The sequence below is a fragment of the Diadema antillarum genome, unplaced genomic scaffold (assembly GCF_040938485.1).
Source record: "Diadema antillarum isolate AM-2024a unplaced genomic scaffold, OU_Dant_1.0 scf00000066, whole genome shotgun sequence".
NCBI classification, from domain to species: Eukaryota; Metazoa; Echinodermata; class Echinoidea; order Diadematoida; family Diadematidae; genus Diadema; species Diadema antillarum.
The window spans coordinates 1,165,546-1,193,012 of record NW_027270955.1 but is presented as its reverse complement, the minus strand read 5'-3'; the positions used below and the strand labels follow the sequence as shown (position 1 = coordinate 1,193,012).

Here is a 27,467-nt window from a genome sequence, read left to right as displayed (position 1 = left end):
AAGCTGACACCACCATGCATGCTGTAAAACTGAAAGAGAGCATCATGTGCTGTTTAATTTCAATGTACATGTAAATTGTCAGTTGGGAATGATAGGGGTGTTTACCACTTTAAAGGTGCCACAAACAGTATGGTTTTAGTGGCAAGTTAACATCCTTATCACTCTCAACCGACGAAATGCAGATTGGAAGTATAAATCATAATTGTGTTATTATTGTGCTGTGCAGCAATTGTTATGGAAGAGTAATTTAATATCTGGATTGAAATGAAAAGAATGGCCTGAAGAGACCAAATGACGTACATGTAATGAAATAAAACAAAGTGAAATGAAATTTATTCATATTCGATATTGTGGACATTGAATTATGCAATATATTGTGACATTTCCATGCATATAATCACAAATGCAGAGGGGACTACTTAAAAGCAGAGCTTGTAAAATTTAGACCCCCATGGAATAGACAAATGTATAGTTTAACAGTTCGAAAGAAAAAGCAGAGTACTGCAACATAAATACATCATATGGTACATGTATGTACAAGGGCTCAATATGAGCTCTGCATATAGATATAGGGTTACATACGTGTAGTACAGGTTTATACAATCATGCTTTTAGCAGGAGGGGAGAGATATATTGGAGAGAGAATAAGGTGAATGGTTTGCATGAAATGAGGTAACCCTCAGCAGTTGGTTGTGAATGGAGTGGGGGATGGGTGAAGGTAATGATACCAAGAACACATGGACCCCTTTTCATACAAGAGTTGATATACAATGTATTAGAAACTCTTGCTGGAATGGAAATCGTCATGGTAATGACAAGAACCCAGCTTCCTGATTGGCTGTTGTTTTTGGAAGTTGCCATTCCTGCAAGAGTTGCTATCCTGACATTTTTTATGAAATGGGGACCAGGACTTCCCAGTGGAATCTGTACTGTATGCACCATTTTATAATATATCTTTTAGTATAATACAACCTGTATTTAATGATTTCCAGCTTGTAAGACATTATCACATTTTGCAAAACTACTTTACAAGGTGTTCATTTGGCAATCGAGAACCCTAGTGACAAGGTGAGAAATTATACCATCCCTTTTTCAAAATAGGAGAGGTGATGGTGAGACAAGATACTATACGGAGGATTTGTTTTGTGGCAGGCAATTTTTTTTGTGTGTGTGCGAGTTCTTAGTTTTTGCAAATATCAGTCGACACAGAAAAATGTGAAAATGAAAAGCAGCAAAATATACCATATGATAGATTTTAGTTGTGGTGAGGATGATAAGGATATGATGGTTAAAATGAAGATACAGAAGAGTGATACTAGTAGTGAGTTTAGTTGTGATTAACCTTTTCACCTGCTATTAAAATGTAATACAAATCACAAATAACCGCAGTTAACATTAAGATGAAGTGGCATACATCGTGCATTTGTTGCTTTATTGAAACCACTCAGCACTGAATTGACATATAATGAATCATTCATAAGAGGATTTTTCTACTCGACAATAATTGCAATTTTCTTTTCTTTTTTTCAGACATGTGAAGAGAAGGAGTCAGTACTCAAGCCAGAAAACCATCAGGTGATCAACCTCACCACATCCTACGTCTGGTCTGGCTGCGTCCTCGTCGACACAGAGCCGAATGAGGACTACCGCCTGGTGTTCGGCGATGAGCAGAAGTTTGACTGCAAAGGTGGGCGGAGCTTCCGCTCCATCCGAGACAGGTGGTGGTACATTGTACTGGACAACTGCAATGCGAATCAAGTAAGTGTGTCTGTTCGGTGGTTCCATGAATTCATGTTTCCACAATTGTTTCTTGCCTTTCCACCCTGTAAACATTATAGGAAATTGACTTAAAATCAGGGGAAAAAAAATGTACAAAAATTGACATTATTAAAAGTATGAAGCTGTTCAAATTTGATATGAAGAAACAAAACAAAGAGCATAAACACTCATTTAATCATTCAAAGTTATGCAAAATATGCTGTAACTATGAACAGATATGACCATGCTATTAAAACAGACTGAACTTGGAAGAAACAGGCCAATGACATGCTTTACAACTATCCACATTTCTCTGTGACCACTTAACCAAATTGAATGAGGTTTTTTGAGAAATGTAGGTAAGGAGTTATAATTTCATTCCCTGAAATAGCATTTAGATTGTTCAATCATTTTAAAAGTTATCAATGCAAAAATTGATTGCAATTTTTTTTTTAGACATACTCAGATCAGATATTCAGAGCTGAAAGGTGTACCAAACATCATAAAGGGACTGACCCATCTCATTTGCTGGACTTGATTGATCAAATCTTCAAATGGTTTGCTCTTCTTTTCACTTTGGCACAGGGCCTGTTGATGACCTACAAACTGACGATGACAAACGGAGAGGACTGGTGGCATAAACACTTCTCAGCCGATCAGTTTGGTAAGACAGTTAGGAATAGCTTTAGACATGTGACTTATGCCCCATTTTAACAGAGCCTTTCAAACCAGAGTTACTGTGCCACCGTCTGGGCAATCTTTTTTTACCCTGCCTGTTAAATCAGTCCCCGCAAAATGTTGCTCGGACGATGTAACTTTTGCCAATTTCACCCTAGCAAGCTAGAGTAATTACTCCAACATTACCCTGTCATTTCCCCGACAACTGTTCTCTTAAATGCTCTCGCGGAAACATGCCTTTTATACATTCAACACGCATGTTGATAGTCCACACAGAATGACGACACACCATTCGCCGATCACATGCGTGGGTTGTAACCACACCCTCTTTGCGCGGGAATGGGTGGGTTGTTATGGAAACCTATCCAAAGAAGTTTTTGGTGTGTGTCTGTTAAAAGTACCCCTCGCTCTCTCCTGCAGTTTTATTGGCCAAGGCAGAGAATTTCGTTCTCTGGACTTTGTCCCAACGTTGTCGGGGTAAGGTCTGTTAAAGCAAGGCTTAAGTGACAATCAGTCTCACCTAATTGTCTGTACCTTTCAGTATCAAAACTGGATCCACATTGGCAGGTCTGTGTTCAGTTACAAACTGTATGTGGATCCACAATGTGAGTGTGTTGTACATGATATTTCTGGCACCGACTCCTAATATTTTGAATAGAAAGATCATGAGTTCTCCTCAAATGGTCAGGGTAGTATGTTGTTAGCCATTTTGGTTACGATGTAATCCACACCCCCACATGAAACCCAAAGCAAGACAAGAACAAAACCAAGCTTGGCTTTGATGTATACCTACCTTACTTCCAGAAGAACAATGCCAGTAATCATAGACTGTCATAACATGTTACATCCTAGCAAAGCTTCGAATTTTCTGTACAACTTTGCTTTTTGCTTGTCCATTATAGAAAAATCATATAAAAAGTTACATATGTGACCCGCTACAACAAAAGGATCCTAAAGTCGCTGACAGGCGAGCCAAGCATGGCCCAGAAAAATGCTATTTTCAGGCCTTTCCTTTGATCATTTAGCTTCGAAATTTCGGCAGATGATAGAAGATACATTAGACTACAAAATTGTGTAAAAACAGAAATCCGAACGTTTTGACAGATTTTGGTGATCTGACTTCAAACTTGATTTTCTCGCCTCACCCGTCAGCGACTTTAGGATCCTTTTCTTGGAGCGGGTCACATATTGTTTTTCCCAAAGCATGCCTGCCTCGCAGTCTCAGAATAATGTGGCACACGGGATTTACACCGTAGCACATGTTATAAAGAGCTAATGCTAAGGCTCCTAAGCTACAGTGGTGATTAATGGGATTACATAATCCCAATTCATTGGTGCTCCAGCTCAGAGCTCGTTTCTGGACATCTTTGCAAAGTGGTTTAATTAGCAATTACAACTAGAAGGAAGGGTTGAGCCATGTTACTATCAGAAGGACTGTAATATGTAGGCATCACCTTCAATTCTTCCAAACACATTGTCAAAACACAAGTGATTTTATATTATATTCCACATAAAGAATCTTGCTATAGGATTGGTCAAGAGCTGATCACGTGTTAAAGCGTAGTTTTGCCCATCACATCACCTGAGAAGAACTAGGTCACTTGGTAGTACACAGTGCATTGCACTTTCCCTTCAGTGTCGCGCGATGCGCGCAGCAAATTCATCGTTTTGTCATCTATAAAGACAGCTGTTTGTTTTGCTGATCTCTGGCAGCTCATGCAGTCTTAACGCGAGATGAGTACGCGCGAAATAAAAGTGCGTTGCACTGTGGACTATCATTTAACTAGGTCGCTTGATAGTACACAGTGCAACGCACTTTCACTTCAGTGCCGTCCACGGTGCGCGTAGCAAATTCATTGTTTTGTCATCTTCGCGCACACGTATCCTAAGCCCTAAGCTTACCTAAAGACAGCTAAAACGGTTTCAGATGTGGAATAAAATGGGAATTTCTAGGACCCTAGAAATGGAATATAAAGATGTGGAATATAAAGATGTCCCTAGATGTGGAATATAAAGCAAATAATCAACTTTTAGTTTCAGGCAATGAGACAAACTATCACATCCTCGGCGATCTGAATGTGTACGCTATCTTTCCTCAGCTGCGCTTCGGAAAGATAGCTACATCCAGATCGCCTCGGAAGTGATAGTTTGTCCCATCACCTTCACCAACGTTGATTATTTGCTTACTAGATGTATTCACCCAGCATAGAGGCTGTGGCTAATAACCTTGCACATTATCCTCCTACATTGTTGCAATCAAGCCTGCAACAGGGAGTGCATTATCCCCACTCTATGCACAAGGATTGTTTCCTGTACCTGCACAGTGTATAGAAAGTGCAAGAATTGTAAGAGAGAGAGTATGCAATGCATCACACACAGTATAATGTAGTGACCCAGATGTTATTTGTTTTCAGTTGTTTTACTTGTGATAGTTCTATTTATTTTATCAATTGATCTATCTATCTATGTTATCTATCTATCTGTCTCTCTATCTATCTATCTATCTATCTATCTATCTAACTAAGTGTATGTCTGTCTGTCTGCCTGTCTATCTATCTATCTATCTACCTATCTATCTATCTATCTCTATCTACCTATCTATCTATCTATCTATCTACCTATCTATCTATCTCTATCTACCTATCTATCTATCTATCTATCTATCTATCTATCTATCTACCTACCTATCTATCTATCTATCTATCTATCTATCTATCTATCTATCTATCTAAGTGTATGTCTGTCTGTCTGCCTGTCTATCTATCTATCTATCTATCTATCTATCTATCTGTGTTGCATGCACCAATCTTTACAGCATTTTGTGCTACTTATTTATTTCATTTTATTTTTTTACTTGTGCATGGAAGGACCAAGAAAAGAATAGGAAGGCATCATGTTTGTTTGTATGCCTTAAAAACAGCCCGTACTGGTACATTATACACCTTCTTGCATTAAACAACAACTTGTGATTTTGCAGGATATGTGTGTGTATTTTGTGTGTGTGTGTGTGGGGGGGGGGGTGTTGTTCTAATGACAATGCACTAATTTGACATTGCAACCTTGAAACATCAACAAAAACAAAAATCAACAGAAGCTAACAAGCAGCCAATTAACAACAATAAAAACAAGAACAAGAACAACAACACCTTAACACATTACTGTAGCTTATTAATGCCTTCACAGAAATCAATTTGTGGAACAACCCTGTGTGGGCATTCATCATTAATTGGGGAAAGTCATTTTAGGAAAATGATAAGAATAGAATTGAACTTGACGGGAATAATATATTTACAAGTGCCTTTGCTGGTGGTATCATATGTGCTGCTGTAATAATCACCATCACCATTATCAATTAATCTTCATTAGTCACAGAGGCCGTATAGTTGATATCGTCAGCTATTTCATTTTGATACCATTTGATGATTTTTTTTGTTGTTGTTGTTGTTGTTGTTTCCATACTCTTGCTGGTGCATGCAGGTATTGTCTCTATAAAATGCAGCGAACAATGAATGGGCCAAATTGCCATTTTAGCCACATATTAAACTCAACAACTTCATATCACTGAAAGCAGTGATGGATCAGCCAGAAGCACCTTTGCACATATACACATTGTATCATGCACTACTGTATAAGTGGCTATTTTCGCGAGGGTTTATTTTTCGCGAATTTCGCGAATCACAGTTGGATTGCGAATTCAACAACACGCGAAAATGCTGCCATACACTAGAGTAACAATACATGCAAGATAGCGTTGGTGTCAATTGGCAAAATCAACATCTCGCGAAAATGTCTGTCACCTTCTAATTCGCGAAAATATCTGTACGCGAAAATAACAGCAGCTTTCCTATACAGTAATTGTCCATGCCCCCTATGCTCTGCTTAACTGACCTTGTTTTATCTCCCTCTCTTTCTCTCTCTCCCTATCTCTTTCTCTCTCTCTTGCTATCTCTTTCTCCCTCTCCCTTGTAGACATCAGGGTAGTTGCATTTTTTACTATCTAGTTCATCAGGCATGTACATTGTATGAGCAGCAGTCAATTCAATTTTGGACGTTCTGAATGATAAGTCATGCATGTATTTTGTCCCACACTCTTGATTGCACCGTGCATGCTCCCGCTTTGTGAGCGGAGGGAAATTAGATCGGAGTTATAAATTAATACTCCAGTCTCATTGATATGTTTCCCCTTCACCCTCCACCATCACTAAGCATTTATTGTGGCATCACTCCACCATACCTGTGCGTATTTGCCGTAATTAAAGGGAAAGTTTCCCCAAATATTCCTGTGTTTTGAGTGATAGCTGTAAAATTAGAACTTGTGCAAGTGATAAAGTAAGAAAAAAATGTGTACTTTTCATTAAAAAACTATATTTTGCAGAACTTTCATTGAATATTTTCTATTATATCATTGTTTGTCAGTGACATCGAGAATTGTTTTTCATCTCGCGTTGGCAGCATCAAAACTTTGAAATTTCATAACTTTGCAATAGATTGTCAGATTTTGTCTACCGGTATTTTAGAATAAACAGATGTTATATTACACTGTGACAAATTTTCCCACCAGACAAAATTCCCATATATCAGACTTAATGTTGCTTGTAAAGAGGTTTGTGGTTTATTCTTCTTAACTCTTTATGTGCCACGTTCGCACGCCTGACTCAGTCGACGGCGTGCCAACTTCGCATTTTCCGCTCAAACACACAAACTCGCCCCAAACGATCGATAAATCGCCAACTGCTGCATTACAGCATGACAGCGTTTCTTGCGATTCCATTCCTGTTACATTTAACTTGCATTTTATGTGGTGATTGAATATCAAGGGGTGTTCTTTACTGGAATATCAATTACATTCTAAGTTTCTGTCACTATCTTAACCCTAAAAAGGCCGGGGGGGGGGGGGGGTTGAATCAACCCCCCCCTCAACATTTTTCGCGACTTCTCCGCCGCGCGAAATTTTTTGACAGTGCCGTTCGCTGACTTTTTACTTTCAAGTCTCGCGCATCTTTTGACATCATTTTCGTGAAAATCGTGCATACCGTTACGACGCTGCATAATGTTTTATACATGCCTGTCAGGCCGAAAATGGCTCAAAAACGTGATTTTGTGTATAAAGTCTATGCAAATGGAGTTTTCTCTTTTTATTCATAAAGATTTGATTATTTTCACTTTAATGGGCTGAAACTAATTAATTTTAGCATAATTATGCTTGAAATAGGTTCTGTCATAAATTTTGCGGAAAAAAATGATAAAACAAAAAGTCGAAAAAACAAAGAAATACATAAGAAATTGATTTTGATACCAATTTTTTTTTTTTCAAGTACATTGTTAGGAATGGTACAAAGAATGTTTTCACCAAAAATTAGGATTCTAGGAGCTTTAATTTCTGATTTAGAGCAAAATGTATGATTTTATGCATATATTAGCATAATTAATTATTATGATGAAAATTTCCATTTCTTTTTGTATAGCTTGGTAGATTACACCACAGGTAATGCACGTGCCAAATTTCATGGCGATTTCGCGATTGACAGCCGAGATCTCGGGGGGGGGGGGGGGGGGGGTGTTGAATCAACCCCTCCCCGGCCACAGAACACCCAAAAAAGCCCGGCCTGGTTAGGGTTAAGGTCAAAAGCCATGCCTTTTATACAATAATGTAGCCACTGGTCATTAGAAAAACAATCATAAATTTGTTGTGCAATGTACATTAGTGCACAGCTTGACATTTTCCCTACAATTTCGCTCATCATAGCTTCAGGTAGCAGAAATCTATAAAAGTTTCATCGATTTCAAAAACACAACGTTTTCCGAAGGCATAACTACGTTGCTATCTCAGAATAATGTAGCACACAGGGGGTTTACACTATGACACATAAAGAGTTAATGAGCTTGACAAGGAAGGTGACTTTCAAAGGGAGGTTCGTGTGTGGATTTCAAGAGCCTTATACTTTTTAGGCATTGACTACTTCCTAGTATTGTACGTTATACACATAATTGTACCATCTATCTTCTGTTTCTTTCCTAACTGTCCCAAGCTCTCTAGGTATAAGAACAGTCTGACCACCCTTTCGAATGTCACATAAGTTGTCATTATCACAACCTGCACAATATATTGAAACATAAAAGTGTCATTTTCATTTTCCCCTGAAATGTTAATGTTTGAGTGTGGAAATGAGTAGATAAATTCATGTAACGGTCTCATTTTGACATGTTGCCCTTTCGAGGGATTACAACTCTGTCAACCTTTAACTACGCCCTGTATGAGAAATTAAACTATGGAAGAGACAGATACGAAGCATCATTTAAACCCTTATTTTTAACCATCATTTTGTCTCGTTTCATCAATTTCATTTGTCTTGCAGGTATTCTAGCAACAGATTTGACCTTCTTGTTCCTGTTTCTAGGCCTGTTCTTCTGCTCTGTTTATGTCGCAAGTAAGTAACCTTCGTAGCTCTAGACGTGTACTGACATATATCCACTCGACCGCTTCATTGCCTCTATCAAGGTGATACATGTACACAAGCACTTAACCGATTACCCAAGGCAAGTGAAACTCAAAGTTGGACAAGTGTTTTGGAACAGTTAAAAAAGAATGCTTGCCCTAATCGGGCAAAAAAGTTTTGAAGCCACTTTTTTTTTACACTCCCCCCCCCCCCAACAAATTTATGAAGTCAACCATACAGAAGACCAAAGATAATGAATGTTGTTGTGCTGTCGTATATTTGTAGATATAGATGATTTCCAGTATCTGGATTGATGCACATCGCATACAGGCACCCCTTGTGGGCACTTGTATGATACATCTCCAAAGTGCCACTTCTTGCATGGGAGAGAACATCAGAACAATAATGGACTATCTCAGATGTGAAAATCAAACTCATTTGTGGTTTCCAGAATGAAGGACAAAAATATTTCTGAGTTGCCTTTGTTCCCTAGGTGTACCAGGCATTTTCCACTAGCCCTGTCCTTGCCCTGTTGACGACTACTGTAAAACGAGGAATTTTCGCGTGCACTTTAATTTCGCGAATTTCGCGAGCGTCAAGATTCGCGAAATTAAAATGCACGCGAAAGTTCTTGTTTACACTATATGCATTGAACGCCAGTGGCACTTCGCGAAAATTTCATGCCAAGAAAAAGGCTGTCAGCTCCAATTCGCGAAAATTTCATGCCGCGAATATATCATGTTTTGCAGTAGTCCTGAGTATACTCGGGCAGGTATCTATATGGGAAATGTGTGTTAAAGCGAACTTCGCTCGTCCTCAGCGAGTTATTTCAGATTAGATATCAAAGTTTAAATGTATATCACATTAATCTATGGTTATACACAAAAATACACAACAAATAAAGAAGCCAGAAATGTTAGAGATAGAAGTAATTGTTGAAAATTTTGATCATGCTAACAGTGTGGAAAGTCTCTTCCATTATAAGACAGCCCATGATATATTACCGGCGCATGTACTTATAAGGCAAATGCCTACAAATGCATGTGACCAGCCCATATAATGGTGTGTGAACAAGGCTGGCATACATGTATCATATTATAATGCTGGTTTACACACAGTACACTATCATTCAGTTAAAGGACAAGTTCACCTTCATAGACATGTGGGTTGAGTGAATACAGCAAAATAGTAGAACACAACAGTGAGAGTTTGAGCAAAATCGGACAATCCGTTAAAAAGTTATGAATTTTTGAAGTTTTTGCTCAGTCACGGCTGGATGAAAAGACTACTATAGCTTGTGATGTCACATGAGTACAACGATAATAAAGAAAGAATAAAGAAAATTCAACATATTTCCATTTTTCTCCCAAAACAAAAGAACACTCGACTTCTCTCTTTCAGAAGGCAGGGGGAATAATATTACCCTTAACATACGTCAGTAGCAAGTCGAAGAACTGTGCACTTTACTCAAAAAGTAAAGTTTTGTGAAATTCTCTTTTTATTTTCCTTTATACATGTAGCTGTACGCATGTGACATCATATACTGTAGTAGTCTTCTCTTCCAGCAGTGACTGCGCAGATACTTAAAATATTCGTAACTTTTTAACGGATTGTCCAATTTTCCTCAAACTTTAACTGAGGTGTTCTACTAATATTGCTGCATTCTCTCAAGCCTTATGTATGTGAAGGTGGACTTGTCCTTTAAATAACAGTATCAGTGTAGAAGTATATATCAGAATCATTATGGTCGTATCCCACTCCTCAAAAGATGTTTTCATAAAACTGTAAGCATTTTTTTAAAGACGTGTTGGCTCAATTCAGTCTTAATGGGCTGTTGAAGATTAATGACTTAATACCTAGTATTTACGGCCATAGTGCAAATGTGATGCATCATCACGTTACTCATATAAAGCTAGAGATTATAGAAGGAAGAAGATAAAAATGCATGTAAAGCTGACTTTAGCATTACAACCTTCATGAGTTTCTTAATACTTTCTATTATTATTTTTATTTCTTTATATTTTCCTTGCAATGAAGTAGGCCAATTATACACATATTGATGTGAAGCTTAGCATCTGACGAATTCATATCTACCAAAAGCCAAGAAATTACAGAAATGAAATAAAAGATGAAAAATGTAAAAGCTTCATGTTCATTAATTTGCACAGATTCTAGTAATATGTTCCAATGTTGTTGTTGTTTTTTTCCTTTATAGTGAGCATTTGATTTGTACGATGCTGAAGTTTCGAGAAACCCCACAAAGAAAATGCCCTTCTGTGGCACGAAAGCCATTGAAAGATTAATGATCAAACAATTTTGCTGTACAAGGAAATAATCAGACTTTCTATTTTTGGGAATGTATGCCAATGCAAGATCACCTGCTTTCACGGCAGCGATCATACTGATTAAATTCAGTCATGCGCAAAGGTACACACTCATTATAGTGAAGGATGGACTTTGGGAATGAAAATGACAATTATGATATTAAACAGGTACTGGGTATATGTGCCTTGCACTATATTGCACGCACATCACAGAAAAGACATCCACTGCATGTACATCAGTGGTGGCAGTTTCTACATTGTGCAGTCCTATTGACTCTTGGGTTTTAGGGCATACTGTGTACTCTACATTAGCCACACCATATACAGGGATGTAGTTTGGTAATATTTTGTCAGCAGAATGCTGCGGCTGTTTTATAGCATTTCATATGTGACCCTGCACCTCAAAACAAACAAAAAGTCGCCAGACATGAATTTTCAGTTAAGACCATATTCTGAAAGAGCAGACTTTAAGCTTTAAAATGATGTATAACTCAAATCAAATGGACTCTCCTAACCTATCTAAATATTGGAAAGAAAGCACAAACTCAGGAAAAGTGTGAACTGAGAAAAGAGGCTCTAAAGTACAGTGTCTATTCAAGCGCTTAATCTTTACCAAACCGTGCTGGCTGTGCGATGAATGGGACAAAAAAACAGGAAGTAAACCACCAGAGTAACAACAATGAAGGGATTATCAGATTAAACTGAAATTAAGCATGCCTCATTAACACATTCTGTCCATAATTAATGCCAACTTTCAAAGCAGTAGCACTATTCCTTCAAAAGTTATTAGAGTTGAAAGTGAAGAGTGTGGACAAGGTTTTTCAGAAATGAAAAAGGGATTCTAAAGACACACCTAATCACACTATTCTGCCAAAAGTGTTCGATATGAATTGCTAAAAAACACACTTTCCTGCCCGTTTTATGATACCAAATTTTAGCATAACGTAAAAGAAGACCCGCTCTTTCAGAAAGTATGAAAAAGTCAAGTTCGGCTGGGTTGATCCATTTCACTTATTTTCAGTCCTCACGCAAAATCAGTGTGTGCGACTTTATGTTCGTTTTGAGGTGCACGGTCACATATTCTATTTCAGTGATATTCTTACCATATTTCTTTAGCAAATTCATTTGCACTTTCGTACATAGTTTGTTGTAATCTGCAAAGGATCTGAAGGTGATGTTATGCTGTAAGCTGTCTTTTTTGTCTCCAATGTCCTTTTACCCATAACTAGACCATTCTCTATAAGACAGTAAGCCTGATATCGCAAACCCACCCAGTTCTCTCAAATGTTATCATTAATGGCATGCTCTTAAGTAATGCATGTACTGACTGCAGTTCAAAATTCCCTTTGCATTGACAAATAAATGTAAAAGTACAAAGAGTAGGTTTGACTGTCCCCAACATTTAAAATCCTGTAAAACAACATTCTCATACCCAGCTATATAAAGTTACATTTCATTTGTTAAAGGTGAGCTATCACAATTGCTCTGTGAATTTCACACTTTTTTTCTGTATCTCCCGTTCATGTGTCATGACTTGTTGTGTTAACATCATCATGAAGAAGGCATGTGCTGCCAGAGATGCAAGTAATATTACACAGACTGGTGTGATATCATGTTTTGGTAGACCAAGGCAGTAAAGTCGCTTCTCCTCTAAAGGCTTCCGAGGTGTAACAGTCTTTCTTTTTTCTGTGTGTGTTTGTTTTTCTTTCAGATATCCTGACCAACAAATCCCTGTTTCACACAACCTACAAGATGTACATGGTTGTGCTCTTTCTCTACAGTAAGTCTTATTTTCTTTAAAGGCACTCAATCGTGGCGAGTGGTTTGTGCAGCACGGAGACGAACGCAACATTCTGTATTTTGTATCAAATGTAGTGACCCCGAATGAGAATAGCGCTGGCTCAATGTGTCAGCGAACAACACGCTAGACTGCAAGAGCTCTATATGCTACAAATCTAACTCAAAATGGCTGTCCGAGCAAGCCACGAGATCTTCCGAATGGACGCACACTCTCAGTGCGCATGCGCATGAAGAGAGGCCAAAAGAGCCATGTGTCTTCTGGCCTCTCTCCTCACCGCAGCTCGCGGTGACAATGTTTGTGTATGATGCGTACACACACACGCACACACACACACGTGTCTCAGTGGCAGCATTGTCCCACACGTTTATGGATATAGCACCGAGTCTGGCATTGCGCAATTGCATGCACAAACTTCGGTCGTTCGGAGTTTACGTACCATAAGGGATGACGATCGGCTGCCTTTAAAGGCAAGAAATATTTACGACATGAATTTTTTTCTGCGATTCAGAGCCAACGGCCTTTTCACGGCACTAAATTTTCACAAATTGCCACTGGCATTAAATGCATATAAAAGTGTAGACAAGAACCTACACGTCCATTTGAATTTGCGGAAATTTGCTTATGTACATGAATGTGTGGATTATTTCATCATTTGCAGTCTACAGAGAAAGGGAGAAAAAAATGCTTCATTTCTTGATAAGCAGTGGAGTAGGTGACATAGACTAAAATTATCATTTAATCGCGTATGCACATTAGGCGCATCTTGCCAATCTATGTCCGTGAATTTCTCTGCTAGATTCGGCAGCTCGTGAAAGATACATTAGACAAACCTTTCCTGTATGTACAGTTGAACCTCTCTTATCCGGCCTCCCTTTATCCGGATCTCTCTATTATATGGACGCAATCTCACCATATTTTTTTTTTAAATAATTATGGGAGGAAAGGGGGATTCTCAACTCCTTGAGAACTCCTACACAAACACACATTCTTACTTCCAACATGATTAACATATATTACATCAAATTTCCTTCCAAATTGCTTACCTTCAGACATTTTAACATCCCCAAACATCCCCAAATCATTGCAAGAACATGGACAGATTATGCGCTCGAGTCCTCTCATATCGCATTGCCACATATAGGTCCATACACAGCCGTCGATATGACTAGATAGACATGCATTGCTTCGAGTCATTGGCTGAGCAACGAATGATATTGAACACTCAAAATTTTGAAGCGTAGTTTCGTCGACTCGTACTGTTTATTTTCAAGATCTACTTGATACATTTCTTATTAATTATTTAGGTAAATCATCCCAAGAATTTATAAAAGAAAATGATTTCATTCTTGCAAACACGAACCTCTATTTTGGGGTCTGTTACTGAGTGTAACAATGAAAAGGTTGCAGTATAAACGTTACTACATGTGGTACTACAATGGGCTACATTAGTACATGTGTATGTATATGTACATGTATAAAGCTTTGAGTCTCCCGTATCCAGCCAAATCCCTTATCCAGATGAGCCCCGGTCCCGACTTGTCCGGATACAAGAGGTTCAACTGTAATGTCATTGCATCACACAGAAGGCATTTTGAAAGAGATGTAATACGGACTATTACATGAACCATAGCAAGTCCATCAAGTCCGTTGAAGTTCAAGCTCACATTTAATATACTTATGTGGATTAAGTGATTGAATGCAGCAATATCAACAGAATACATCAGTGAAAGTTTGAGGAAAATCTGACAATCTGTTCAAAAGTTACGCATTTTAAAAGTTTATGCATAGTCACTGCTGGGTGGGAAAATTGCTACAGGTTATGATGTCGCATGCATAGAACGATATAAGGAAAATATAAAATGATTTCCACAAAATTTCATTTCATTCTCATTTAAAAAGTACTCATTCCCTTGACTTGTTACTGACATACTTTTCCTTCTGCATCCTGTAGGAGGCAAGTCAAGTGCTCTTTTGATATACAGGAAAAGTGAACATATGTTCAATTTTCTTTTTTTCCCTATATAGATATTGTTCTACACTTTTGACATCACAAACTGTAGTAGTCTTCTCATCCAACGATGACGGCCCTGAAATTTTTGAACTAATTGTCCAATTTTCCTCAAACTTTCACTGATGTGTTTCATTGATGTAGCTGCATTCTCTCAGTCCACATGTACGCGTGTGAATTAAGGAGAACTTGTCCTCTAAAGTCCGAGAAAACCCTCGTATGTGGTTTGGTGCTCTATCCTTCTAGTATCCTTCTATTATGATTTGAAGTATTTATTATACCCCCGCCAAACGAAGTTTGAAGGGGGTATATAGGAATCAGCGGACGGTCGGTCGGGCGGTCGGTCCGTTGCAAATCTTGCGTCGGGAACTACTTCCTCAGTTTTCAACCGATTCCCATAAAACTTGGCACAGATGTGTGCCTTGGGTTGTAGATGTGCAAGACGTATTTTTTGACAGTACCCAAAAGTACGTTGCCATGTTAACGGCATATTATGGGCAAAAATGGGTACAAATCTTGCGTCGCGAACTCCTCCCACAGTTTTTGATCAATTTTTATGAAATTAGGTACAGATGTTCATCTGAATATGTTAATGTGCAAGACACATATTTCCGCAGTGGCAAAAAGTGCGTTGCCATGGTAACGGCATGTTATTGGTAAAATATAGGGCAAAATGCTTCATGGCAAAACTGCTTCATCAGTGTTCTTCCAATTCTCATGGAATTCATATTGAATGTTTGTCTTAGGATATAGGTCAGCATGACACATTTCTTGACAGTGACAAAAAGTATGTTGCCATGGTAACAGCTGACATATTATGAGCCAAAATGATGGAAAATTTTGTGTTGCAAACTACTTCCTCAGTTTTTGCCCAATTTCCATGAAACTTGGTACAGATGTGTGCCTTTGGTTGTAGATGTGCAAGACGCATTTTTCGACAGTACCCGAAAGTACGCTGCCATGGTAACGGCATATTAATGGCAGAAGATCAAGGAAAGATCTTGCTGATTTAACTACTTCCTCAGTTTTTTGACCAAAGCTTATGAAATGTTGTTTTGACCAAAGCTTATGAAATGTTGTTTGGCGGGGGTATAACCAGTCGCTGTAGCGACATTTCTAGTTATGTTTCCTACAAGTATGTGAAGTAAAACATTCTTATTTTGAGCCCTTCCTATCCATATGTGATACAGTCAAATCTGTCTATAGTGGCCACCCAAGGGACACAGAAAAAGTGGCCGTTATAGACAGGTGGCCGCTATAGACAGGTAATCCAACTTTATGTGCATTGCCTATACATGTACATATATCATCGTTGGATATATCGATAAGTATTTAATGTACATGTATACATGCGTAGGCCCTACGTATACACACGTGTGTTTCATGCATTGAACAATGCCGGTGTTTATGAAATTGTTGCACAGTAGCATGTGTACAGTCGTGAAGAAAGCTTTATTATGACTGAATAAGTGATGAATGCAGCAGTGGTGATCACTAACGTTGCCCATGAATGTCTGGCACGGCCACAAATCGGAAAAACACGCTGAATTTCCAGCTCTGTGGCCGCTATAGACAGATTAAAATCTACCGCGGGAAACAAAATTTGTGGCCGCTGGCCGCGTTAGACAGGTGGCCGCTATACACAGGGTCTTTAACAGGGCTTTTCTCTCGGGGGGATTATTCAGTGGCCGCTATAGACAGGTGGCCGCTATAGGCAGGTGGCCGCTAAGGCAGGTTTGACTGTATTCGTTTTGGTTGCAGCATTTTCAAAATCCTCTTTTAACTGATAGATTGTAGTTTCAAGACTTCACATGTAGACATTGACCCACAAAGCACCAAGCACTCCTGACATTTTAAGCCATTTAGTTTATAGGGCAAACACAGACAACTCACTTACAAACTGCAGGGATATGACAGTTCAGAGTTTAATCTGATTTCAGGCATTTTTTACTCTGCCAAGAACCCATTTTTCAAACTTTTTTGTTTGCAATTCAAATGCGTTGAAATTTTCATTATTTGATTCATTGTCTCTTTGCAGTGGTGAGCTTAATATTCTACATCATCCTGTACGCGGACTATGCCAACGACGGTACAGAGCTGTCGGGACTCAAGTTCACGGCGAGGGCGTTCCAGTCCGGTGCCGACGCCCTCTTTCTGCTGCAGCTGATCCTCATGGCGAAAGGCTACACCATCACACGGTAAGCAGTATACATGTACTTCTTAAGGGAATGAAACCCAAAGATACATGTGGATGGAGTGAATGGATGTAGACCAAGACTTCATTATGGAGAGCTTTTGAAAACCTTTGCTATTTCTTTTAGAAAATCTGTGACCAAAGTTATGATGCTTAGAGAGCATTAAACCAGCTGGTCTATTTAAAAGGCATTATTCACCATTTGCAGATGAAACAAAAACCCAACTTTAGTGCTTCAAAATAGTTTTAAAATGAGAGGTAGGGATAGAAACAACCAATGTAAAAATTTGAATCATAGTCAATAATAAGTATTGTTAAATACATGTATACAAAATGTGAGCAATAGTTATAATAACATAAAACATCTGCAGTCATGGTTTATTGAGAAAAAAAGTGATATATCTTTATATTTTAGACTTTATTGCAAAACTGTTATATGGTAGGATGTCATGTGATACAACTGACCTAGACATATGCACCAAATGTGATATCTCCAACATTCTTTAAATCACTGCTCCTAATGGTAAACAGTACCTTTAGCAATTATGGGGTAAAGTGTGTATGCTACATGTGGTAATTCACAGATTTTCACTTACAGATGTTCACTTTTTTTAAAATAGAAATTAAGCATCATTTTGACTGCAATATTTCCCAGTTTGTATGATTTGCACACGATACTGGATGTACTGGCAGTGGCAATATGTATGCATAGGACCATGCTGCTCAGATATTTTTCTTAAACTGAAAGCATCAATAGATGGTGTCCTTTGGTGAGAAAATAATTCCTGGTGCAACCTATTATGTTTATCATTCTTGGATGGTTTTGATAACGATCATTGTAATCATCAATGTGGAAGTTTCTTTGTTTTTGTTTCTATCAGCATCATTATCATTCTTAATTGATTGGGACGTCATAAATGTCAGCACTATGATGTCTCAAAATGATGCCTCAAATTTCGCCTATTTAATCTATGGCTACTATGACAGTGAGGCAGCATGACTTTGTTGCAATACAAACAAACAGATTAGTTGACACCGGACTCCCCTCCTGGTCAGATTTCAGGTACCCAGAGACCAGCCTATCCAATCCTTATGTACAGTTGACACACAATAAAGAAAGAAAGAAAGAAAGAAAGAAAGAAAGGGGAAAAAATCAACAACAACTGTGTAGTGTGACAGGTGGAAATGGCTTATTTCAGGTCCCTCCATCAAACAGTTTTCTCACTTTTGTCAACAGGGGGCGCCTTAGTCATTCTGGCTCTGTGAAGATCACCATTCTCATGGCCATTTACTGCATGCTGTATGCTGCCCTCTTCATATATGAGACATATGTGAGTATCTCTGGTGTGCATGAAATAATTGTGGTGTACTACAATAGTGTGAAGTGTAGGATGTGATGTTAGTGTCAGAGAATATTACCCCACGTATGGTATTTCTCTCTTGGTTGTTTTCTGTAACCTCCCATCGATAAGTTTGTGTTTAAAGGGATGGTACAGTATTGGTGGAGATGAAAATTGGGCTTTTATTAAAGTTTTGCAAGATACCAAGAAAACACTTATGAAATAGTACAGAGCATACCATTTTAAGAGGAATTCAAAGTTTATTTGATGAAAATCGGGTTTGGAATGACTGAAACATCCAAAAACAAAGTAAAACAAAGCGATTGTAATAAAGTGTGGGCCCCACACTTTATTAGAATTGCTCTATTTTAGATATCTCAGCCATTTCAAAACCAATTTTCATCAAGTAAACATTGAATTTCTCATGGAATTACATGCTCTTCATATTTCATAAGAGGTTTCTCATTATCTCACCAAAAAATGTTAGAAACCTGAAATTAGGTCTCAACCAAAACTCTATGATCCCTTTAACTGTACCTCTAACTGTGAGCACATTCCAGAGAATTCAGTCATTCAGTAATTAACTACTGTGTAAAACCAGAAATATTGGCAGCATGAAATATTTGTGATTTGGAGCCAACGGCCCTTTTTTTTTTTTTTTTTTTTTTTTTTTTTTTGTGGCACGAAATTTTCGCAAAATGCCACAGGCATTCAATGTCAGCAGCGTAGACAAGAACTTGTGCATGCATTTTAATTTCGCGAATCTTGGCTCCTCACGAAATTTGTGAAAATTTCATGCATGCACAAATTTCTTGCATGCGAAAATTTCTGGTTTTACAATACCCATCTTGAAACATTTTTCGTCAGACTATTTCATATGCTACATGTCTAGGAGTTTCTGTCATTTTTGAATTGACATTCTTTTTCATCATTGACTTGATGCGATTTAAAGGACAAGTCCACCTTCATATACATTAGGATTGAGAAAATGCAGCAATATTAGTAGAACACATCAGTGAAAGTTTGAGGAAAATCGGACAATCTGTTCAAAAGTTATGAATATTTTAAGTATCTGCGTAGTCACTGCTGGATGAGAAGACTACTACAGTGTATGATGTCACATGTGTACAACTATATAAGGAAAATAAAAAGAGAATTTCACAAAACTTTACTTTTTGAATAAAGTGCACATTTCTTCGACTTGCTACTGACGTATGTTAAGGGTGATATTATTCCCCCTGCCTTCTGAAAGAGAGAAGTCGAGTGTTCTTTTGATATGCGAGAAAAATGGAAATATGTTGAATTTTCTTTATTTCTTCTTTATATCGTTGTACTCATGTAACATCACAACTTTACTTAGTCTTTTCATCCAGCCGTGACTGAGCAGAAACTTCAAAAATTCATAACTTTTGAACGGATTGTCCAATTTTCCTCAAACTCTCACTGATGTGTTCTACTAACATTGCTGCATTCACTCAACCCACATGTCTATGAAGGTGAACTTGTCCTTTAATAGTAATCCCCAGTCACTGTTGATGACGACCTCTTGTAACATCTGACCCAAGTTGATGACATTGTTCTCCCTTCTCTGACAGGCCTTTGATGCTGGCGAGGTGCTCTACCTGTACGAGAGTCCAGCGGGATACTGCCTCGTGGCGTTGAGGGCGCTAACATGGCTATGGTTCATCTACGCCATATTCTTCACGCTGAAGCACTACCCCGAGAAGATTTCCTTCTACGTGCCTTTCTTCTTCTTCTACACGCTGTGGTATGCATTCTTTAAAAAGATGTTATCATGCACTGTGTAATTTGAAAATATTCTTGCGTATTGTGGTCTGCTTAACTGTCTGAGGAACAACATACAAAATATTTGGAGGAGATACAGAAATGTGTACAGTAACAGTGCCATTTGTTGTGAAATCATAAAGAACTGCTTCTCACTTAACTAACCCAGTGTGGAAATTTTAACCAGTTGAAAGTCCTAAGTTTCCAGTTTTCTGTAACATATTATATGGGATAGTTGGCTCATCATGCATGGCATTTCAAGAATTTTGCTCTTCTTAAGATTTTGTTTATGACATTTTGATGAGGGTAGTATGAATTGTTTTAGGCAAGTTTCATGCCTCTGCCACAAATTGTTGCCAGAAACATTATGTTTTTACTTGGTCCGTCCTTCTGTCTGTCCGTGCTACCGTCCGTCTGTCTGTCTTTTCATCTGTCGGTCTTTCTGTCCGCAATCAATTTTGTGAACCGTGTAACTTAAAACCATTTGAGGTATCCTAATAAAACTTGGCATATGTATATATGAGTAGACAAAGTTGTACCTGTAAACTTTTGGGTGCATATGCTCAAGGTTAAAGGTCAAGGTGAAATTCTTGAATTTCACTTTTTTTCACATACTTGTGCAATACTTGAAGGTATTTTCTTGCAACTTAGTGTGTACATGTATTACCAGGTAATTCGAGACGGAATCTAGACCTATTATTGGAACCATGCGATAAAGCGGAGGCATGCCAGTCGTCATAGCGACATTTCTAGTTTCGTATGTCTTAATCTGCCTTGCCTCGAGAGTTGAGTCACACCAACAACACCTGTTTGAGAAATACCCCTGCAAGAAAATATGAAGAGAATGCCTCAAAATTTCTTTCTTTTTTTTTTAAAGTATACATTCCTATGACTTGTTTCTGATATGTGTTAAGGATAATTTTATTTCCCCTCTCTTCTGAAAGAGGTATAAAGCCAAGTGCTCTTTTATTATGGGAGAAAAGTGAAAAAGAATATTAGATTTTCTTTATATTTTCTTGATATCGTTCTGCGCATGTGACATCACAAACTGTAGTACGGTAGTCTATTCATCCAGCGATGGTTACACTGAAACTTGAGTCATTCATAACTTTTGGATGGATTGTCCGATATTCCTCAAACTTTTACTGATATATTCTACTAATATTGCTGAATTCATTCAATCCACATGCATGTTAAAAGGAGACATCCAGATGATTTTCAGACTTTTACATTTGAACAACTATAAATTAGTTATACTGAGTTCAGATTTTCAGAATTTATAGTGACTGGGATAAGAAATAAGAATGTTTTTAAAATGTAATACCAATTGCAATGAACAAGGATGATGACATGGCAGCCTCACCATAAGAATCCGCGAGTTGGGGCTCAAGGAAGCAGAACAAAAGAAGAAGACATGCCAAGATTCTACATAGGTGAACTTCTTAAGCAAGCAGTATTGTAATGGAATGACACCGCTAATTTTTGAAATACGTGAGGCTCCTACATCATCAGAATTGTTCAGTGTGATTTGCTAAGATTTTTCAGAGTATCAGTTTCTCTACTCAAGGACCACAATAAATTCCACAAATCTATACATGGAGCTGTCGATTTATGCACTTCATGATGTGAAAATATGAAAATCGTCTGGAATGCCCCTTTAAGGTGAACTTGTCCTTTAAACGACAGTGACTGTATGTCTTCCCGCTCTTCCCCTGCACAGGTTTTTAGCCATGCCCATCATGACGCTCATCGCTACATTCGTCATGCCCAAGTGGTGGCGTGAGAAGGCCATGAACGCCATCGAACTCATCATCGCCTTCTTAGCACAGCTTGGCTTTTTGGTAAGGAATAGATTCATATCCCTAACATGCATCTGTCTCTGCATCAATTTATGCAAACTGCTACTTTTTGGTAGGATTTTGTACCTTTCCTCCTTTTGTTGTTGTTGTTGTGCCAAATATAGTGTATAGAGCTAGTTTCATTGAAGGTACTGTTTTTACCAATTTGCATTACAATAAATGTCTATTGCTGCAAAGGTTACAGACTGTTAGTACTGTTTTTTGTCCACCAAAAATATGTCATTTTATAGAATGGGTAGCGAGAATCCTGCAATCTCATTGGTCAAGAGCTATGTGTTAATTTTGTACTGGCCGCAAGCTGAGTCACAGTGGTAAACATGTTATCGCGCACTTGTAGCAAGAGTACGCGCACTTGTAACAAAGGTTTGCGCACTAAGCAAGCATTCGCGCACTCAGTACGAGACGCCTATTGGCTCAAACAATCACGCATCAGTTTTTACTGGGTGCATGGTTCTGAAGAAAAACCATGCGTCCGGTAAAAACTGATGCATGGTTTTCGGGCTCTCGTCTATGGCAAGCCAAAAGGAAATGTATCCAGTAAATTTGTCATCGGGTAACACGATAGAAAAATGGGTTTTTGGCAAGAAAATTACCCATTCTATAAAACAGATGACACACATGTCTTTTCGTGCGTCAGTCGGAATATAGTGTGCATGCGGTAACTATGGAATTTATCCTAAACCCACTCGGCTTCGCCTCGTGGGTTAAGCATTCCATAGTTACCTTATGCACACAATTTCGACTGATCCACTCAGACCTGTGCGTCATTTGTGTACTGTTTAAGGTGCAGTAGTGAGTATATTCGTCATACTTAGCAATGATCCTCAGAAGTATGCACCTTTTTTTTTTCAGTTCCTCTTCAGAAAATAGTGCTCAAATTTCATACATGTGGCCGTCACTTTGCCTTTCTTTGCCGAAAACTAGATTCTCACACGTCCGTCGGCAGCCAACCACAATTTCCCTTACCATGTGAGGACCTCCCAGATTGGTGTGCTCAACGATCCTGATGGCAACATGACAAACAACATCGACAGCTACACTCACCACGGCGTGGACGCCAACATCTTTCAGGTCGAGCGCCCGCCAAACTTCACGGAGCTCTTTACTGTCGATCAGAACGTACAGATTAATACGAGGGCCCAAGCATACTCCAAGGGCCACACTAACGGGCACGCCAATGGAATGTCTAACGGGGCAGAGATATCCACGGTATGACTTGGATTAAAACGAGACCAGTTTTCTGTCACACCTAGCTATAGTGTGCAACTTTCAAGATCTGTCTTAGTGCTGGTGTCAGCACTGTCTTTTACACTGATATCATGGAATCATTCCAAACTTGAAATCCCTTTATAATGTCAGTGGCTTTACCCCCAAATCTTGATGTGGTTCTCATAGCTTGTGCTGGTTGAGCTACTGAATTATGTCTACTGAACTGAGCTCCACAATTGGTGTTGTCAATTTGTGTGCTATTTTTTCAATTTGCTAATGCTAATTCTTTGAGATTATCTAATTTGATGTTGGTTTAGCATAGCTAACTGTAGAAAGTCAGGTTTTGAGTAGAAAATGTAATCTGAATTGATTTCAATCTATCAAACTCTGCTTTCTGGCTAGTTTTTCTGACCTGAAGCACTGACATTTGCATTTTGTCTTGCCTGATGTTGACACAGCAACCAAATTTACCCACACATTTTACCATCTTACTCCAGCACTAATACCAAACTTTACATCTTTCAGTATATTTGCTGTCTCAATCCTATTGTGGTTAGTACCATTCTTTTCCTTCTGCTTTTTCTTCTTCTTCTTCCTTTTTCTTCTTCTTTTGCCACTACTACTGTCACTTTCACTTTGTTTACTGCTATTACAGAGACTCCAACTCTCCCGTTTTCGACGGTAGATCTCCCGCCGAAAACCCATTTTAGCAAAATCTCCCGTTCTCCCGTTTGAGATTTAATTTTTCCCGCCCTGGCTCTTTGTCTCCCGTTGGAAAGGATTTCTTACATATTTCTATCGTATGTTGAAAAAAATAAGCTTTAGATAGCACCCGAGAGCATCTAGAACCCTGGGAATTCAACATCAACTTTGAGTCTCCCGTTTGCTAGGGGTTTCAGGCGGGAGAATCTCCAGATCAGCAGGTACTTTGGGTTGGAGTCTCTGCTATTAATAGCTGTGATTCTACTTGTGAAGCTGCTACTACTACTACTACAGCTCCAATTACTTTATGTGGGTTTTTTTGTTGCTCATCTTGTTTTTCATCTTTCCTGCTCCTACCTTTCTTCTTCCCTACCTTTCTTCTTCACTGCCTCTTTTCGTCTCTTCTTTCTGAATCTAGCTTTTCATACGTTATGTATTCACACGCTTCTCTTCTAAATCTTCCTCGTAATCATGTTATGCATGTTCTTATTACTGATTTGTCTCCTCTTTTTCTTTAAGTCAGTGTGGGATTTGATTGTTGTCTAAATGCCAAATTGTATTCACATTTCAAGAACTTATAAAAGATGACCCTAAATTGTTGCAGTTGCAATCGTACAGTGCACTCCCGTTATAGCGAAATGCTCGGGACCGGCAGTTTTCTTTCGTTATAACGAAATTTCGTTATAACCGAACAAATACAATATATAACGAAAACAAGGAACCACGTATATATATCATATTATGTTTGCTGAATACTCATCATACACTGGAAAGCTATGTGAAATGTGATGGGATAACTGTATTACAATAATAAACGCAAGTTCCCCTCAGAAACTGTGCATTACGCAAGGAGCGAACACACAGTGGTGTGAAGCGTTCACCCATGCAGAGACGCTATAACTGCTTGTTCTGCTACGTATTTTCGAAAGCAATTCGCATTTCGTTATAACGGAGTACATTTCTTTTGTTTTTCTTTGTCTGTGGCGCTCGGAAAAGACTTCGTTATAACGGAAATTTCGCTATAACCGTGTTCGTTATAAGCGAATTTTGTACCATAGACTTTAATGGTGATAATTTTGGGACCAGATGATTTACTTCGTTATAACGAAATTTCGTTATAACCGTGTTCGTTGTAACGGGAGTGCACTGTATCTACAAACTGTTAAATGTTTAGGAGAGCAAAAATACATGATAGGCAATACACTAATCAAATGGGCTAGCCTTTCCTTTCAAATACCATGGTGGCTTCATTTTGGGGTAAGACAGCCAGGATAAATTAACCCTAACTAGGCCGGGCTATTTAGGTAGTTGATAGAGCCGGGGGGGCCTCCCAGGCCCCCCCGCGACATCTCTCCGAACAAGAAAATATGTTATTCATTGATTTTAATCAATAAAACACCAAAATAATCATGCATTTATGAAATTTGCCTGTAAGCACAGTTTGCATTGAAATTGTACACGAATTCACGTTTTTGAGCAATTTTTGGTCTGACATGCATGTACATATTTATGCGTAACTTCGGAACCGCGCACCCGGGCGTCGCAAATTTGGTGTCAAAAGATGCGGGAGACTTGAAAGAAAAATGTCATGAAACGTCGCGGCGATAGCTTTTTGCGATTGCGATACATTGCGCGGAACGTCGAGGGGGGGGGGCCTCGGAGGCCCCCCCCCCCCCCTCCCGGCCTAGTTAGGGTTAAGCAATGACCAGACGTGTGACATACATAATGAAGGAATGAATAGTGCTAGTTGATGTACACAAGTCCATCCCTTATTTTCTGTTTGGTGACATTCTTTCTTTAATTTGTCTTTATGACAGACTGTGAGAACAGACAGAGATTTGAGTAGCATGTTCCAAGCCAAATAGGTGAGTATAGCATTGAAGAGATGTGAAAAATCTTCTTTTTTGGATGGTTTGATTTTGAACACTTCATGGAACAAAAGAATACTTGTATGGCCTATGCTATGTCCAGAAGCACCTGTGTTTGTTCACTGCGTATTTTGTCATCTCTTTTGAAAATTTCCAACACAGAGGTCTTCATTTCTTGATTAGTGTGGTTGAATGCTCAGTACGCTCCCTACTACTATATCCAATAATTATGGCGTTCAGACGTACATTCAGATGTGTATTTTCTTTTTTGTTACCCCTCCTCAGTATTTGATCTCTTTTACAATGTCCTATGGCTCCCTTGCCATACTTTGCATCTAGTTTCATATATACGTAAAGTTGTTGCTGTGTCAGGCCAGCCTCAAGCAAGCTCTCTTGTAGTCAGGAACAATTCTGTATTTCTTCTGCCAAAAAAAGTTTACTGGAAGCAGCACTATTAATCTTTTATTCCATTCTTTTTCCTTTATAGTAGTGATTATGATATTCACAAAAGGGACCAGGTAACAATGACAGTCCACCAACAATCGCAGATTCTGCCATGCAGCAGTGGAGATACTGCCAACATGTCGATTGAATTGAGTGGAATATTTGGGGGGAGAAAATGTGTTGATATTTGTGCCATAAAAAAGAAGGAAATATACAGTAGAATGCATACTGAAAGGGAAATAAATATTTTGAACATTGAACATTGTCTTCACACTTTTTACAAACAGTCAGTAGGTATTGGCTGTAACAGTGTAGAAACTGCACCCAGAATTTTGACCTGTTTCAGCGGGGGAAAAAGGTGCAATTTATACACTGTTATTTACAGTATTTATAATTGCTTAAAGGAGACCTCCGGATGATTTCCAGATTTTTACATTCGAACAACTATAAATTAGTTATACTGAGGACAGAGTTTCAAAATTTGTGATAATTGGGATGAAGAATAAGAATCTTTTCAAAATTCAAAACAAATTGTAATGAACAAGGATGATGACATGGCAGGGTCACCATAAGAATGCATGAGTTGGGGCTCAAGGAAGCAGAACAAAAAAAGAAGGCATGCATAGATTATACACAGGTAAACTCGCAAGCAAGTGGTATTGTAATGGAAATTACACTGCTACATTTTTTAAATATGTGAGCCTCCTATGTCATCATCCTTGTTCAGTGTAATTTGTGATTTGGCTTTTCAAAGTTTTGTTTCTCTGCTCAAGAATCGCAATAGATTCCACAAATCTATACATGGAGCTGTTGATTTATGTACTACAGTACGTGATGTGAAATTATGAAGTCGTCTGGAATGCCCCTTTAAGCTACCTGTCATTTTTTGGTTTTGTCTCTCTTACAGAATGGATGCAGTGTCGTGCAGTCTTAGGAAAATAGAATCAACGTAGAGCGAGAAGAGGCAGCCACTTACATCTTCACTGAAGAATGGCAATATTCCGTACAGAGCGGTGACTGTAGGGTTTGTACCCCACCGATCAAAACTAAGCTAAAGTCT

The 27,467-nt window shown here is 38.6% G+C and overlaps 1 protein-coding gene across 1 annotated transcript; it reads left to right on the top strand.

Annotated features, from left to right (window-relative positions):
• Window positions 1–14: 14 nt before the first annotated feature.
• LOC139716501 (transmembrane protein 145-like) lies at window positions 15–27,467 on the top strand. Its single transcript, XM_071628042.1, has 12 exons — window positions 15–23; window positions 1,531–1,758; window positions 2,344–2,422; window positions 8,793–8,864; window positions 12,909–12,977; window positions 17,045–17,204; window positions 18,438–18,531; window positions 20,136–20,308; window positions 22,046–22,166; window positions 23,109–23,393; window positions 25,913–25,960; window positions 27,315–27,467. The coding sequence occupies exons 1-11, from the start codon at window positions 15–17 to the stop codon at window positions 25,958–25,960; spliced, it is 1,338 nt and encodes a 445-aa protein (XP_071484143.1). The 3' UTR covers window positions 27,315–27,467.

What these genes read in the sequence shown, in the direction of transcription:
- LOC139716501 (XM_071628042.1), top strand. An exon ending in GGTTGTGCTCTTTCTCTACA is followed by an intron (nt 12,978 to 17,044) that starts GTAAGTCTTATT and finishes GTCTCTTTGCAG; the next exon opens with TGGTGAGCTTAATATTCTAC. An exon ending in TCTTCATATATGAGACATAT is followed by an intron (nt 18,532 to 20,135) that starts GTGAGTATCTCT and finishes CTTCTCTGACAG; the next exon opens with GCCTTTGATGCTGGCGAGGT.